Source organism: Mauremys reevesii, linkage group 8 (assembly GCF_016161935.1).
Source record: "Mauremys reevesii isolate NIE-2019 linkage group 8, ASM1616193v1, whole genome shotgun sequence".
Lineage (NCBI taxonomy): Eukaryota > Metazoa > Chordata > Testudines > Geoemydidae > Mauremys > Mauremys reevesii.
The window spans coordinates 75,577,615-75,591,626 of NC_052630.1; the positions used below are offsets into that span (position 1 = coordinate 75,577,615).

The following is a 14,012-nucleotide window of genomic DNA, read 5'->3' on the forward strand; positions in this document are numbered from 1 at the left end:
CTTCAATGAAGATTCATTCATCCCCAAGCATAAAATAAATCGCCCATCATCAGTTATTGCACAGTAAAAACCCTACTCTATGCCATAAAGAGAACAAATGGTGCTAGCCAGCCTGCTCACATCAAGTCACATAAAGATGGGTACGTGATAAATATACCACCATAAAAAGGAAAAGAATCCCAGGCCCATAAAACCCCCTGGAACAGGAACATCTCGGGTACCTACTGTATATGATAGCATAGAAACCATCAGCAACCTGCTATTGCACTGCCAATGACATTATAAATAATCTGACTTAAGCTAGGACAAGAACCACTCATCCTACCCAGTTACAATGACTTAAAAATAGCAGACACTCAACTATACCAGTAAATATTGGACAAAAGTTTAATATATATTCCTTCATTCTATCAGCTATATACATACTCCTCTAGGAGTACCAAAAGAGGTGTAAAAACCTATACTATATATACAGGGCCATCCATAGAGGGATGTGGGGCTCGGGACATAGGTGCCGAGTTTCTATCTGCCACAGAGTGCTCTCCGCTGGCTCTGCCCAGGCCCCGCCCCCACTCCACCCCTTCCCCCAAGGCCCCACCCAGGCCCCACCTCTTCCCACCCCCACTCCGCCCCAGCCCCACCAATTCCCACCCCGCCTCTTCCCTGCTCAGTTCCACCCCCTCCCACGAGCGCGCTGCGCCCTCACTCCTCTCCCCTCCTCACCCAGCACCTCCAGATGCCACAAAACAGCTGATCCACGGCAGGCAGCAGGCGCTGGGAGGGAGCGGGAGGTGCTGATTGGCGGAGCCCGCCAGGCGGCAGCAGGCATTGGGGGGAGGGAGAGGTTGTTAAGGGGGCTCCTCGCCCCCCCGCACCCGCCTGCTGCTCACCTCCCTGTTTGGCTCCTCACCCTGCCCGCCTCCTCTCCCCTCCAGGCACCTGCCTTCTCAAGAAGTGCATGAAGGCCCCCCCAAAACGCAGGGCCCGGGGCAGTCACCTCGATTCGCCGTACCCTAGGGATGGCTCTGTCTAGATGGTAAATGGCAGGAAATATGGTTGACAATGCAAAGCAAACACCAGCAGAAGCTTGCAATTCATCTGTTTGAAATTAGCAATAATATTAATATATGATAACAAAAAAGGAATCTTTCATGCTATCTACAGTACTTGGTGTAGCCTCCAGCAAATACACAGAACCAATCCTGTTGTATGCACAAACTACAGTGCTGAACAGAATATAAATGCCCAGAGACACTAAATAGATTAAATAATCTTCAACGGGAGTTTTATCTGGAGAAGTACTGACTATAGGATTTCTTCCATTTCACAATAAGGGATAGAGTTAATACAGCCTAGTGCTCGGAAAGCACCTAGCATTGGTCTCCAAACTCATCGTACGCAGAGTATGCTACCAGATATCTATAATGCTCATTATGACTCCCTGCAGTGGTGTCAGTTATAATAATAAATAACAACAACCACCACCACCCTACAATAATTTCTCGAACTAGGAGAGTATGGAAGACTGCAGGATTGCCCACACAAAGGCCAAATTCTGGTGCAATGTTAATATCTAGTGCAACTATACTTCAGCATAAGGTCATTTACTGTCTTACTTTATAGTGATTGATCAAACCTAGTGTTACCACCACTCGGTAAAGTAATTCCTTAACATAACATGTACATTTCCTTTACACGTATGAGACCAATGGGCAGAATAAAATAGGAAAGTTCAGGAGTATAAGCCACCCCATTCTTTCTACTCAACTCACTTGAGTTGATTCCCTGACATATGTACAGCATACCAAGAAAAAAAGATACAGTCCCAAGAGAATGTGTCATACAAAGAGCAAAGCATGGCCCTTTAGTCAAGATCAGTGGTTCTCAACCAGGGGTCCGGGGTCCTCTGAGGGGCCCCTGAGTAGATTTCAGGGGGTCCACAAGCAGGGCTGGCCTTAGACTTGCTGTGGCCCAGGGCAGAAAGCCAAAGCCCCACTGCATGGGGCTGAAGCCTGGGGTTCCAAGCCCCACCACCCAGGCTGAAGCCAAAGCCTGAGCAACTTTGCTTCACAGGGCCACCAGTGGTGTGGGGCCCTGGGCAATTGCCCTGCTTGCTACCTCGTAATGCGTTGTTGTGGCACAGGTGGACCGTGGAGTTTTTATAGCTTGTTGGGGACGGGGCCTCAGAAAGAAAAAGGTTGAGAACCCCTGTTCTAGATAACTTAATTTAGATCAAGGAAACCTATAAAGAAATAATGAATATAAAATCTTTAAGAGAAAGTAGAGTAGCTCCTCCTTGCTGCAAAAGTTCCTTCAGATGTTTCTAATTTCAAAAGGACTTCCCTCATTTTAGTCTCATTATACAATTGGTATAAAATTCCCTTTTGCTGTTAGAAATTATTTATAAAAAAATATAAAAAAATCATGAAACTGAGGTTTTTAGGATTCATCTTTCCCACACTGGATTTTTAAGCACGAGTGTTGCTACACTGGTGCACAGGGCTGGCCTTACCATGAGGCGAACTGAGGCGGCCACCTCAGGTGCCAGACTGTGGGGGGGAGGTGCTACTAGGGCCCAGAGTGTAGAAAATTGTGTCTGCTGCTGGTGCATATGTATTCTCTCTGCTCTAGATGCACAGAGATGGTGGAGTGCTGTGCTGGAGGAAGGAGGGCACAAGAGACATAACAGGTAGGCAGGCAAAAAGGTGAGAGGGAATAACAGAAAGCAGCAGGAGCTGCAGGGAGAGAGAGGAGGAGGAGCCTCTTAGGTACCTCTCTAGGAGCACCCCCAGGAGCCTGGACTGATTAACACCAGCTTCTCAGGAAGCTTCCTGTTTCCTGTTGCTTCCCTGAACCCACTTGAGGAGAACAGGCAGTCAACTGAAGTAGTAGGAGCCAGTTAGGCCCTTAAGATGCTCATATCTTCCTTCACTCAGGCCCTGCTACCAGCCTGCTTATTTGTCCTCTTCAACTGAGTGTTGAGAGCCACTATAGCTGGCACAGAACAGCAGTCATGAGTGAAAGAAGAAAACGCCCATCTGGGGCAGCATTCAGAAAAAAAGAAAACAAAGGAAGCTTTTCTGTCTAAGCAGGAACGAGCTCTCCTGAGATACATAGACACAAATGTTCACGGTGAGCCTTCCGGCCCCAGTGAGGATGTGAGTGGCGAGGAGGTGCCTGATCTTCCAGTTAGTCAGGGTGCAGGTGACCTGGCAGCTACTGCAGCATCCATATCTCCGTCTCAAATGGATGTAACCGTGCACATTCCTAAAGAAAAGTGTAGATCAGAGAAGACCGTGGTGGAGGCACAAGAAACAGCTGCTGCTGAGTTTAGTTCCTTAAGTCTAGATGATCCAGGACTGTGGACCCACTTGAGCAATAGCCTGAGGGATTTCCTTGTACTGCATGGGCCACAGCAAGTGAAAAACTTTATGTTCCCCAAAGACAATGAAAATAGAAGTTTCCATCCAACACATTACTGGCGTGAAATTCCCAATGGTGACAAAGTGGAGAGGCCATGGCTTATGTACTCAAAAACCCAGAATGCTGCATACTGTTTTTGTTGCAAACTCTTCCAATCTAATGTTCCAGCCACATTGGGTTCTGGAACAAAGGACTGGAAAAATCTGGCTAGAAATCTGGCATGCCATGAGAAGGCAGCAAATCACCAGAGGGCATTCCATAGGTGGAAAGAGCTTGAGATGAGACTAAGGGTAAAAGACACCATAGATGATCAGCATCCAGAGAAGATTGCATCAGAGTCTCTTTACTGGCAAAATGTTCTGAAAAGGCTCATTGCCATTGTGAGAATGCTTGCTACCCAAAATCTAGCACTGCGTGGCACTTCAGATCAGCTGTATGTGCCAAACTATGGAAACTTCCTTAAAATTGTGGAGCTGATGGCTGAGTTTGATGCTGTACTCCAGAAGCATCTAAGATGAGTCACCACCCAAGAAATGTACACATACCACTAGCTTGAAAAAACAATTAAAAAATGAGATCATACAGTTACTGGCAACAAAAGTCAAACAGAAGATTATGGCAGATCTGAAGTCAGCAAGATATTACTCTGTTATTCTGGACTGCACACCTGACATCAGCCACATGGAACAAAATGACTTTAATGGTGCGTTTTGTAACAACAACAGAACCTAGTGAAAATGTCCCTGCAATGGTGACTGTCACAGAGCATTTTCTAGAATTTATTGACATTGATGATACTACAGGAGCTGGTATGACAAATGTGCTTCTTAAAAAGCTGGAAGGTACGGGAATTGCGATAGCTGACACGAGAGGTCAGGACTACGATAATGGTGCCAACATGAGAGGAAAAAACAGAGGAGTGCAGACACGGATCCGAGAGTTAAACCCTTGAGCTTTTTTTGTCCCATGCAGTTCTCATTCATTGAACTTGGTGGTCAGTGATGCAGCATCAGCTTCTAGTGAGGCTGCTGAATTTTTTAATGTAATTCAAAGCATCTATATATTTTTCTCTGCATCAACTCATCGATGGCAAATTTTGAAGCAACATCTGGGAACATCCTCTCTGACACTGAAACCACTGAGTGCCACACAATGGGAAAGTCGAGTGGAGGCGATAAAGCCTATCAAACACCATTTTGGGAAGATAGATGATACCACAGTTGTCATTATGGAGGATAATGCTATGACAGGAACTGTTTGTGGGAGAACAGTGGCAGAGGGAAATGGAATCACCAGAAACATACATAACTTCAAATTTCTGTATGGCTTAGTGTTGTGGCATGACATACTGTTTGAAATAAATGTTGTAAGCAAGAGACTCCAAGGTGTTAACCTTGATATATCTGGAACAACTGGACAAAGCAAAGTCATACCTACAGTCTTACGGACAGATGAGGGATTTCAAAACGTCCTGAAGAGTGCACAGAAGCTGGCAGAGGAACTTCACACTGAAGCTATTTTCCCACCCATTCAAGAATACAAGAGTCACCGAAGAAGACGACATTTAGATTACGAGGCACGGGATAATCCCATATGAGACCCCAAACAACAATTCAAATTGAACTCTTTAACCAGGTGCTAGATTGTTCAATACAGTCAGTTGAAGAAAGTTTCATGCAGCCCAAGGAACACAGCAGGATATTTGGGATGTTGTATGATATTCCAAAACTCCTCACTATACCCGAAGAAGACCTACACCAGCAATGCAGGGCACTAGAGACAGTGTTGACACATGATGACATGTGTGATATTGATGCGAGTGATTTAGGTGATGAACTGAAAGCCCTTTCAAGATACATTTCAGCAGGATGAACTCCAAAGGCTGTTCTGGAATATATATGCACAAATAAGATGACCACTCTCTTTCCAAATGCTTTTGTTGCTCTGCGCATACTTCTAACACTTCCTGTAACAGTTGCCATTGGAGAACGGAGCTTCTCCAAGCTGAAGTTAATAAAAACACATCTATGCTGCACAATGACACAGGAGATGCTGGTCGGCCTTGCAACCATCTCAATAGAGCATGAGCTGGCCCAGACTGTGGACCTTCAGGAAGCAGTTCAAATCTTTGCAACCAAGAAGGCACGGAGAGCACCACTTTGACTATTCAAACAGATAAAAATGCCAGTGTTTACTATGCAGACAAGAAAAGTTACATTTGCTGTTCAGGTGTTGGAAAGTTAAGTGTTATTTAAAATTTTTGAACAAAGCATTTTAAGTTGTTAGATCTCATTTATTGGGGTGGGTAGCAGAGCAGTACCACGAGAGGAGTAGAACACGAAGACGACAGAATTGAGACCTTTCAAAGTTTTGGCCCAAGCGAGGAGGCATGGGGGCGTCATTTGAGCTCCCCGCCTCAGGTGCCAAAATGTTGTGGGCCAGCCCTGCTGGTGCACCACCTTATTACAGACCTGACTCGCAGAAATGCAGGATTATTCGTACTGGTGCAGCTTACCCTGATTTGAAATTGAAGTACGGAGCCCTGGTGTAAATCCTATCTATGCTAGGGGTTTGTACAGTGCACCTACACTAGCTGCTAAAAGCCCAAGGTAAACAAGGTCATAAAAAGAGTTACCTATTTACATAAATCCCACATCATTTTAAGTTTCCTGCATTCATACATTTCATTTCCCCCGTTTAGGGTCTTTGTCACACACTACATCTTACTTTCTGGCCTGGGCAGGTTGAGAGGTCTGGATCCTCCATCTTGAATCCCCTCGTATCCCAGCCTCCATAGCAGACAGCCATCTTATATTTAAAAGGCGCCGTACAAAGGAAACAATCCTAGCATACTGTGGTGTGTAGGTCTGAAATGCAGGAGCATTTTCCAACTCTACGGTGTGTATAAAATTGAACAATTTTGAAGAACCAACAAAAACCCTTAGTGCAGATAATTATCTGCCTGAGAAAAATCCAGAAAGGATACCATCTCCCCCAGCAAACTGCTAAACTGAAAAAGTGGTACCTTCCTCAGTGAGGAAAAAGGGTGGGTTTTTTGTGTTTTCCAGCTATAGGAGATTCTAACATGGACAATGCACTTCAATTACTACCTTCAGTGTGAATATATAAGCCATTTGGTGGGGCGGAGTCTTACAGTGATGCTTACCCTCCCTTTTAGAAGCACCAGTGAAAAATCTGGGGAAGAAGAAATCTTTTCTTGATAAGAAAAAATTCTACCCTGTCCATCTCACTTTTGCAATCACATTCAATAGCCAGGGAGAGAGACAGAATATCTGTCTTAAAGTGCTTCTTTATCGTCTCCTTTCTTGATCAGCTGAATCACAGAGTCAGAAGTGAGAATGATGTGGCGTTCAAATCAAGCAGCTAGCAGTGATTTTAGTGAAACAGCTTAAAAAAAAAAAGGGGGACTCTTAGCCAGATAGTAATTTGCCATATAGGGCCCCATAGTCTTCTTTTTCCAACCCTCTCTCACATCCACCAAATGACAATCAAGGGGAGAAAGAAAATCCCCACTTTGATACTCAGAGAGTACCATACACAGCAGCGATGGGGTCAAAAGGGCTTTTTAACTGCAGCAGTGATAGGAGCCTCCTACATCATGTGATGGAAAACATTATTTTCTCCTGGTTTGGGCCTACAGCAGAGGCAGGCAAACTTTTTGGCCTCAGGGCTACATTGGGTTTCGTAAATTGTATGAGGGCCGGTTAGAGGAGGAAGTCCTGGCCTGGCCACCACCTCCTATCCCCCCACTCCTGGGACGACTGCCCCATCCAATCATCCCGTTCCCTGGTGGCCCCCCTGGGACTCCTGCCCCATTCACACACCCTGTTCCCTGTCCCCTGACTGCCCCCAGAACTGCTGCCCTCACTGCCCCCCCCCGCCACCCCATCCAACCCCCCCTCCTTCCTGACTGCCCCCCCAGGGCCCCTGCCCCCATTCAACCCCCTGTTCCCCCTGACCCTTATCCACACCCCTGCCCCCTGACCACTACCCCAAACTCCCCTGCCCTCTATGCAACCTCCACCCCGCTCCCTGCCCCCTTACCGCACTGCCTGGAGCACCAGTGGCTGGCAGCACTACAGCCACGCAGCCTGGCTGGAGCCGGGCCATGCCACCGCCACCACGCAGCACAGAGTGCCGGGTCAGGCCCGGCTCTGCAGCTGCGCTGCCCCAGGAGCTCACAGCCCCACCGCTCAGACCATTGCGCCGGCAGCAGAGCGAGTGAGCTGAGGCTGCGGGGGAGGGGGGACAGCAGGGGAGGGGCCAGGGACTGGCGTCCCAGGCCAGGAGCTTGGGGGCCAGGCAGGACGGTCCTGTGGGCTGGACGTGGCCCACGGGCCATAGTTTGCCCACCTCTGGCGTACAGTCTTCAATTAATAGATACGGACATTTTCAGTTGTTAAATTAACCACTAGAGGGAGCCTGTATTATTTTATGAATGCAATAGAAGCTTAGTCAGAATTACAAAGAGAAATTGATAGTAAGTAAGATCTACAGAGTCCTACGTATGTGTGTTAAATCATAGCATGAAATCTGTAATAAAAATTCAATTTAATATAAGCAATGTCTACATTGCAGAGCCTAGGCTGGGATAGCCCCTTACTGTCGATGCAGAAGACACTGACAGAAGGAGTTTTTCTGCGTGTCGGAACCCAACCTCCCCAAATAACATTAGCTACGCCAACAGAAGCACTCTTCTGTTGGCAAAGCTGCGTCTACACAGGGGAGGTTGTCAGCACAACTATGTCACTAAAAGGATGTGGTTTTCACACATGCCTGACTGACCTAGCTATGCCAGTACAAATGTTAAGCATAGACAAAGACGTAGGACATGTCCACGCTACAACTTTTTGCCAACTCAAATTATGTTGGCATAAAGCCACTGCAGTTAGTATATTTGGTTAATTTTGGCACCAGAGCACTTTGCCACAGAGTACATCAAAATAAAGGGTTACTTTTCTGTGGTTATGCAAGTGCTGATGGATCACCAGGGACACTTCACCGACATTAATGCTGGCTGGTCTGGGAAGATGCATGATGCTTGCATCTTTAAGAACACAGGACTTTTCTTTAAAATAATAAGCAAGGACTTACCATTGGCAAAACTGAAATGCCAGTAGTGATCCTAGGGGACTCAGCCTACCCCTTGATACCCTGGCTCATAAAACTGTACACCAGCCAGCTCAACAGAACCAAGGAAAGATCCAATTACTGGCTCAGCCCATGCTGAATGATAGCTGAATGTGCTCTTGGTAGATTGAAAGGATGCTGGCATTGTTTACTCACAAGACTGGATATCTGTGAGAAAAATATCCCAATGGTTATAGCTGCCTGCTATGTTGTGCATAATATCTGTGAATCAAAGGTGGAAAAGTTGCCGCCAGGGTGGAGGTGGAGCGGCTCAGGCTGTCTGCTGAGTTTGAACAGCTAGACACAAGGGCTATAACAAGAGCTCAAAGCAGAGCTATATGGCTCAGAGAGGCTTTGAAAGAGCACTTTAACAGTAAACCACAGTAATGCGTTGTGGTGTACTGTGCTCTACCTGGCCCCGCTGTTTGGGGGCCCGTTGGAATAGCGTGATGCTTGGTTCACATCTAAGAATATAACACTGACAATGCACCTATTAATTTTGTGGTGCTTGCCTTCGATTTATGATTATTACAATGCATTTGTCACTGATCTTATGAGTTGTGTCTCAGCATACAATAACTAAGTGGGTGCTTTCAGTACTGCTAGGCATTCTCAGCATATGTTGGAAACTGATAAAGATGAATTATTTTCCAAACAATAATGTTCTACTGAGTAATGAAAATACTTCAGAAAATTCTGTGCAAGTTAAAAGCAAATGCATATAAAACCTTAATAACTATATGGAACGGAGCTTAAAGAATGGGAAGGAACATTCATGTCCATTTTAGCTACACATACTGTGACGCTGCACTCTATAGGATTTTATGAAAATATGCTAATGAGTGTGCATATAATGTAACTGGAATATGCTTCATGCAAAAGGTCTCTTGTAAGGTATCATTACAAAGCTTATAATCTACTAAGTGTGGTCATCCTATTTGTATAAATGCATCATCCTTGTATCTGAAACTAGAAATATGAAATATAACTCTAAGGTCGTATTGTAATTATGCAAAGTGTTGGCCATTAATGGTGGCTTGGAATCTTGATGGCTCCCATCAATCAGGACAACTGACTGTAGATGGTTCTGTTTACTTGTAAGTCTTCCTGTATACATGTGTGCTGGCAAGTGGTAATGAAGTCTTACAGTGACATGTGATCATGTCATCTGAACTGGAATCCATCTTTAACCTGGTGCTTTTTCCATTTAGAAGGAGAGGTGGGAACTCAGAGAGGGACAAAGGATTCTTGCCTTGTGCAAAAGATATATAAGGGGGTGGAACAGGACAAAGGAGGTTGCAGTCATGAGAAATCTCCTAGCTACCACCTGAGCTGGAACAAGGACTGTACCAAGGGAAAGGATTGGGCCCAGACCAGAAGGAGGCTAGTCTGTCAAAGAAGCTTATTGGAACATCTCTGGGGGTGAGATTTAACTGCATTTAGTTTCTACTGTATTAGGCTTAGACTTGCGTGTTTTATTTTATTTTGCTTGGTAATTCACTTTGTTCTGTCTGTTATTACTTGGAACCACTTAAATCCTACTTTTTGTATTTAATAAAATCACTTTTTTACTTATTAATTGACCCAGAGTAAGTATTAATACCTGAGTGGGCAAACAGCTGTGTATCTCTCTCGATCAGTGTTATAGAGGGTGAACAATTTATCAATTTACCCTGTATAAGCTTTATACAGGGCAAAACAGATTTATTTGGGGTTTGGGCCCCATTGGGAGTTGGGTATCTGAGTGCTGGAGACAGGAGCACTTCTTAAGCTGTTTTCAGTTAAGCCTGCAGCTTGTGGGGGACATGGTTCAGACTTGGATCTGAGTTTGCAGCAGACAAGCGTGTCTGGCTCAAACCAGGCAAGGGACTGAAGTTCCAAGCTGCCAGGGAAATCTACCTCTGAGCCTTTCTCAGCACATCAGGTGGCAGACCCAAGAGGGTTTCTGTGATCCAACCTGTCATACATACATTAACCATGACGCTCACTGCATGTGAAGCTGTGGCTGTCCTTAATGTTCCCTGGTATGGAGTGGTAGGGGTAGAGCTGCAAACCCTGATGACACATGGAATGTTGAGGGGGGATGTAGGGTACTATACTGGAGCTCTCCATGAATTGCAAAGCAAAGGAAGACCAGGAACGTTGAACCTATAGGTCCACAAGCATCTGCAGCATCTGTTTGCTGCTGGAGAAGCCCCATTATGCCCTGGTGCATCTTCCTCTCCTACTCCTGGGCCTTCCTCCTCTCTGCTCTTTCCTTCTCTATAAAGTCTGCAGTACTCACCCTCAAGGCCCTCAGCTCACGGTCTGGCACAGCACTGGCTTGCAGGATCTCACTGAACATATCATCCTGAGTCCTCTTCTTTCTCCTCCATGCCTGGATCAGGCCTTCTGCGGGTGTGGAGGGGCAACCCCTTCACGCCACAACAGCAGCAGCTACAGATAAAACACACAAATAACATTGTCAGTATAGTCACAATGGAAAGCAAAAGTTAAGATTCAGAACTCCCTTCCCTTGCCCCCCAAAGTTTTAAACAAGACACTGACACTTCTGCTTTGGAGTGTGTGCATAATAAGGCACTATTCATAGCTCGAGCCATAGTGAGTATGACACGCGAGGGTAGAGGAAATGAGGAGTATAGGAGGAAATTATGAGTATAGTGTTACCAGATTTGCCCGTTACTTTGGGGTATGCTAATTTATTCGGGTTACCCTTCTGGGGGAGGGAATTCTGTAATTCTATCAATGTACTGCTTGTGTCACATGTGTTTTCATATGGAGATCTACTTCTCCCTTCAGCAAGTCCCCTAGCAATGGAGCTATCCTGCAGGATCTAGGTTTCCTAGGGATGGGTTTTTCCAGTCCCAGAACCGGATAAGTGCACGCGCACACGCACACACACACACACACCAAGTCTGAGCAGACCAGGTCAATCAGCTCTGTCAAGCTGACCCCTTACATGTCTCTGGACTCACTGGGCTTGATGCAGCAGCACTTGCAAGCTGCCTCTCCTTATACGCCCGTAGGCTCCATGGACTGGGTCAAGCAGCACTTTCAAGCGGTTACCCTTATGCATCCCTGATTCATAATGTGCCTATCCCCACTCTCACATCACAATTGTACTGGCAGTAACCTACCTGATGAGCAAACCCCACAGTATTTTGGGCGCTGCAGGGATCTTTAGCTTAGGTAAAAGAAGCATTGCTGTAGAGTGAATGGGAGAAGCTAAAACCACAAAAGAGTAAAGTTCAGCGAGAGAGAAGCAACCAACTTAACCATAAAAGTTATTTATTGAATAATAGTTATAACTACACAAGGAGGGCTAAGCCAACATAACATACATTATTAAAGGTTAATACCTAAGGTAGAAAGGAAAACAGAGAGAGAGAGAGAAAGAAAAAGAGGGGGATCTCACCCACTCCATGAGGCTTGAACTGGTCAGGGTTCCCTGGTGATGATGTTAGCTCAGGGTCCTGAGTGCTGGAGACAGGCAGAGCCCCCAGCATGATCAGTCAGGAGAAGATGGAGTCGCAGTGGAACTGATGCATAGTTTGGATCTAAGCTTCAAAATCACACTTGAGGGTGAGTAGGGATTTTTGTAGAGAAAATACAATGGTTCAAGGGAGAACACTAGATTTGTTTATAGGTAAGCTGATGACTCAAGGATTTTCTTTAGGCTAGACAATAGGAGCTGATCACTCTTGGCTATAGGTGGTTTCTTCCAGGGAGCTCACAATGCAATTAGGCTGCTTCAGTATTTTGGATATCAATCAAGGATTCATTACTAGAATTGGTCTGATAATTGCTGAGTTGGGTGTGTGCAGGCATAGGTTCATTAGCATCTGGAGCAGAGATTCCCATGATGCAGTGCTTCCTTCCAGTGTGAATAGCGTAGCTGAAGTCAAAGTATCTTAGATCGATTTACCTCGGATCCTCACGGCGCGGGATCGATGTCCGCAGCTCCCTGTGTCGACTCCGCTACCGCCGCTCGCTCTGCTGGAGTTCAGGAGTCCGCGTTTGGGGATCGATATATCGCGTCTAGATGAGACGCGATATATCGATCCCCGAAAAAAATCGATCGCTACCCACCAATACGGCGGGTAGTCCGGACGTACCCTGCTTTATCTGGTCCCAGAGTTCAGTGCGGTTCTCTGTTCTCCATTCTGTATGCAAATTGAGATGTCTCCCTGTCCCATCTCTCATGCAGATGAGGCTAGGGGAGTTGTCTCTGCTCTCCATTTTGTATGCTAATGGAGATGTCTTAATCTTGTCACCCTTGTCAGGAGGGGTCTAGGTGTGTCTCCCACCGCCCTTCATTGCTCTCTGCAAGCTTTTTCCTCTGATGGGCTTTGGTTTAAGCAGAGGCTGGGGGGAGGGTGTCTTTCATGAATCAGGCTGGATACTGCACCCTGGTTCCCCAAGAACACAGAGATGACTGGTATCAATAGCGCAATGGCACTGACTACTGGAACCATTTTCCACAGACTGTGGTGATTTTAGGTGATATCTCACTCCTGAGGGTAAAAAAGGGCACAGAGAGCACAGCTGCTGCTGGTGTCCAGAAGCCACCTGGGCCTGTATGCCACTAGACTGTTTACTGCCATGGCACCTGCTGAAGTTACTGCAGAGTGGCATGGGAAAGGAGTGGCATGGGCTGCCATTCCTAGAAACCTTTGGGAGAGGACTGCAGAGTACCTCCCTGGAAGTTTCATCAAGATCACTCAGGAGGATTCAAGGGACATCCCTGTGTACATAAACAAAGTGCTCCACATGTCCCTGTCCCCTCCCTCCTCATCTGACTACAAGGGTATGAAAAGCAGATGGCTCCACCTCAGTTCGTTTTACCACTATCTATTCCTGCACAAGTAAATTAATGAAAAGTCAATAGCTATATCCTGCTAAGTTGGGGATACCATCACTGCGATGGGAAAAAACGGTTACCCATCTTTTGTAACTGTTGTTCTTCAAGATGTGTTGTTCATGTCCATTCCATTCTAGGTGTGTGTGCACCTATGCTCGTGGTCATGGGAGATTTCTGCCATAGCGGTATCCATAGGGCCAGCCATGGCGCCCCCTTGAGTGCCATGCCCATGCGTCGGTATATCAGGCGTGGCTGGCCCTACACCCTCTCAGTTCCTTCATGCCGACAACTCCAATAGAGGGGTAGGTGGGCAGGTAATAGAATGGACATAAGCAACATATCTTGAAGAACAACAATTACAAAAGGTGGGTAACCATTTTTTCTTCTTTGCGTGCTTGCTCATGTCGATTCCATTCTAGGTGACTCACAAGCAGTATCAACGGAGGTGGGCTCAGAATTCACAGTCTTGCAGCTTGCAGCACAGCTCTGCCAAAGCCAACATCGTCTCGAGCCTGCTGGGTTAGTGCGTAATGCGATGCGAACATGTGAACAGATGACCAAATAGCGGCCCCACAGA

General features: G+C 46.2%; 1 protein-coding gene across 3 annotated transcripts in view; it reads right to left on the reverse strand.

The window, feature by feature from the left end:
- The window catches only part of FNBP1L (formin binding protein 1 like), a 138,268-nt gene extending 127,294 nt beyond the window's left edge, over window positions 1–10,974 (reverse strand). For all 3 annotated transcript variants that reach the window (XM_039484918.1, XM_039484917.1, XM_039484922.1), the window contains exon 1: window positions 10,859–10,974. In XM_039484918.1, the coding sequence (XP_039340852.1) occupies window positions 10,859–10,918 (60 nt within the window). In that variant the 5' untranslated portion in view covers window positions 10,919–10,974. The remainder of the gene's footprint in view (window positions 1–10,858) is intronic.
- Window positions 10,975–14,012: the final 3,038 nt, after the last annotated feature.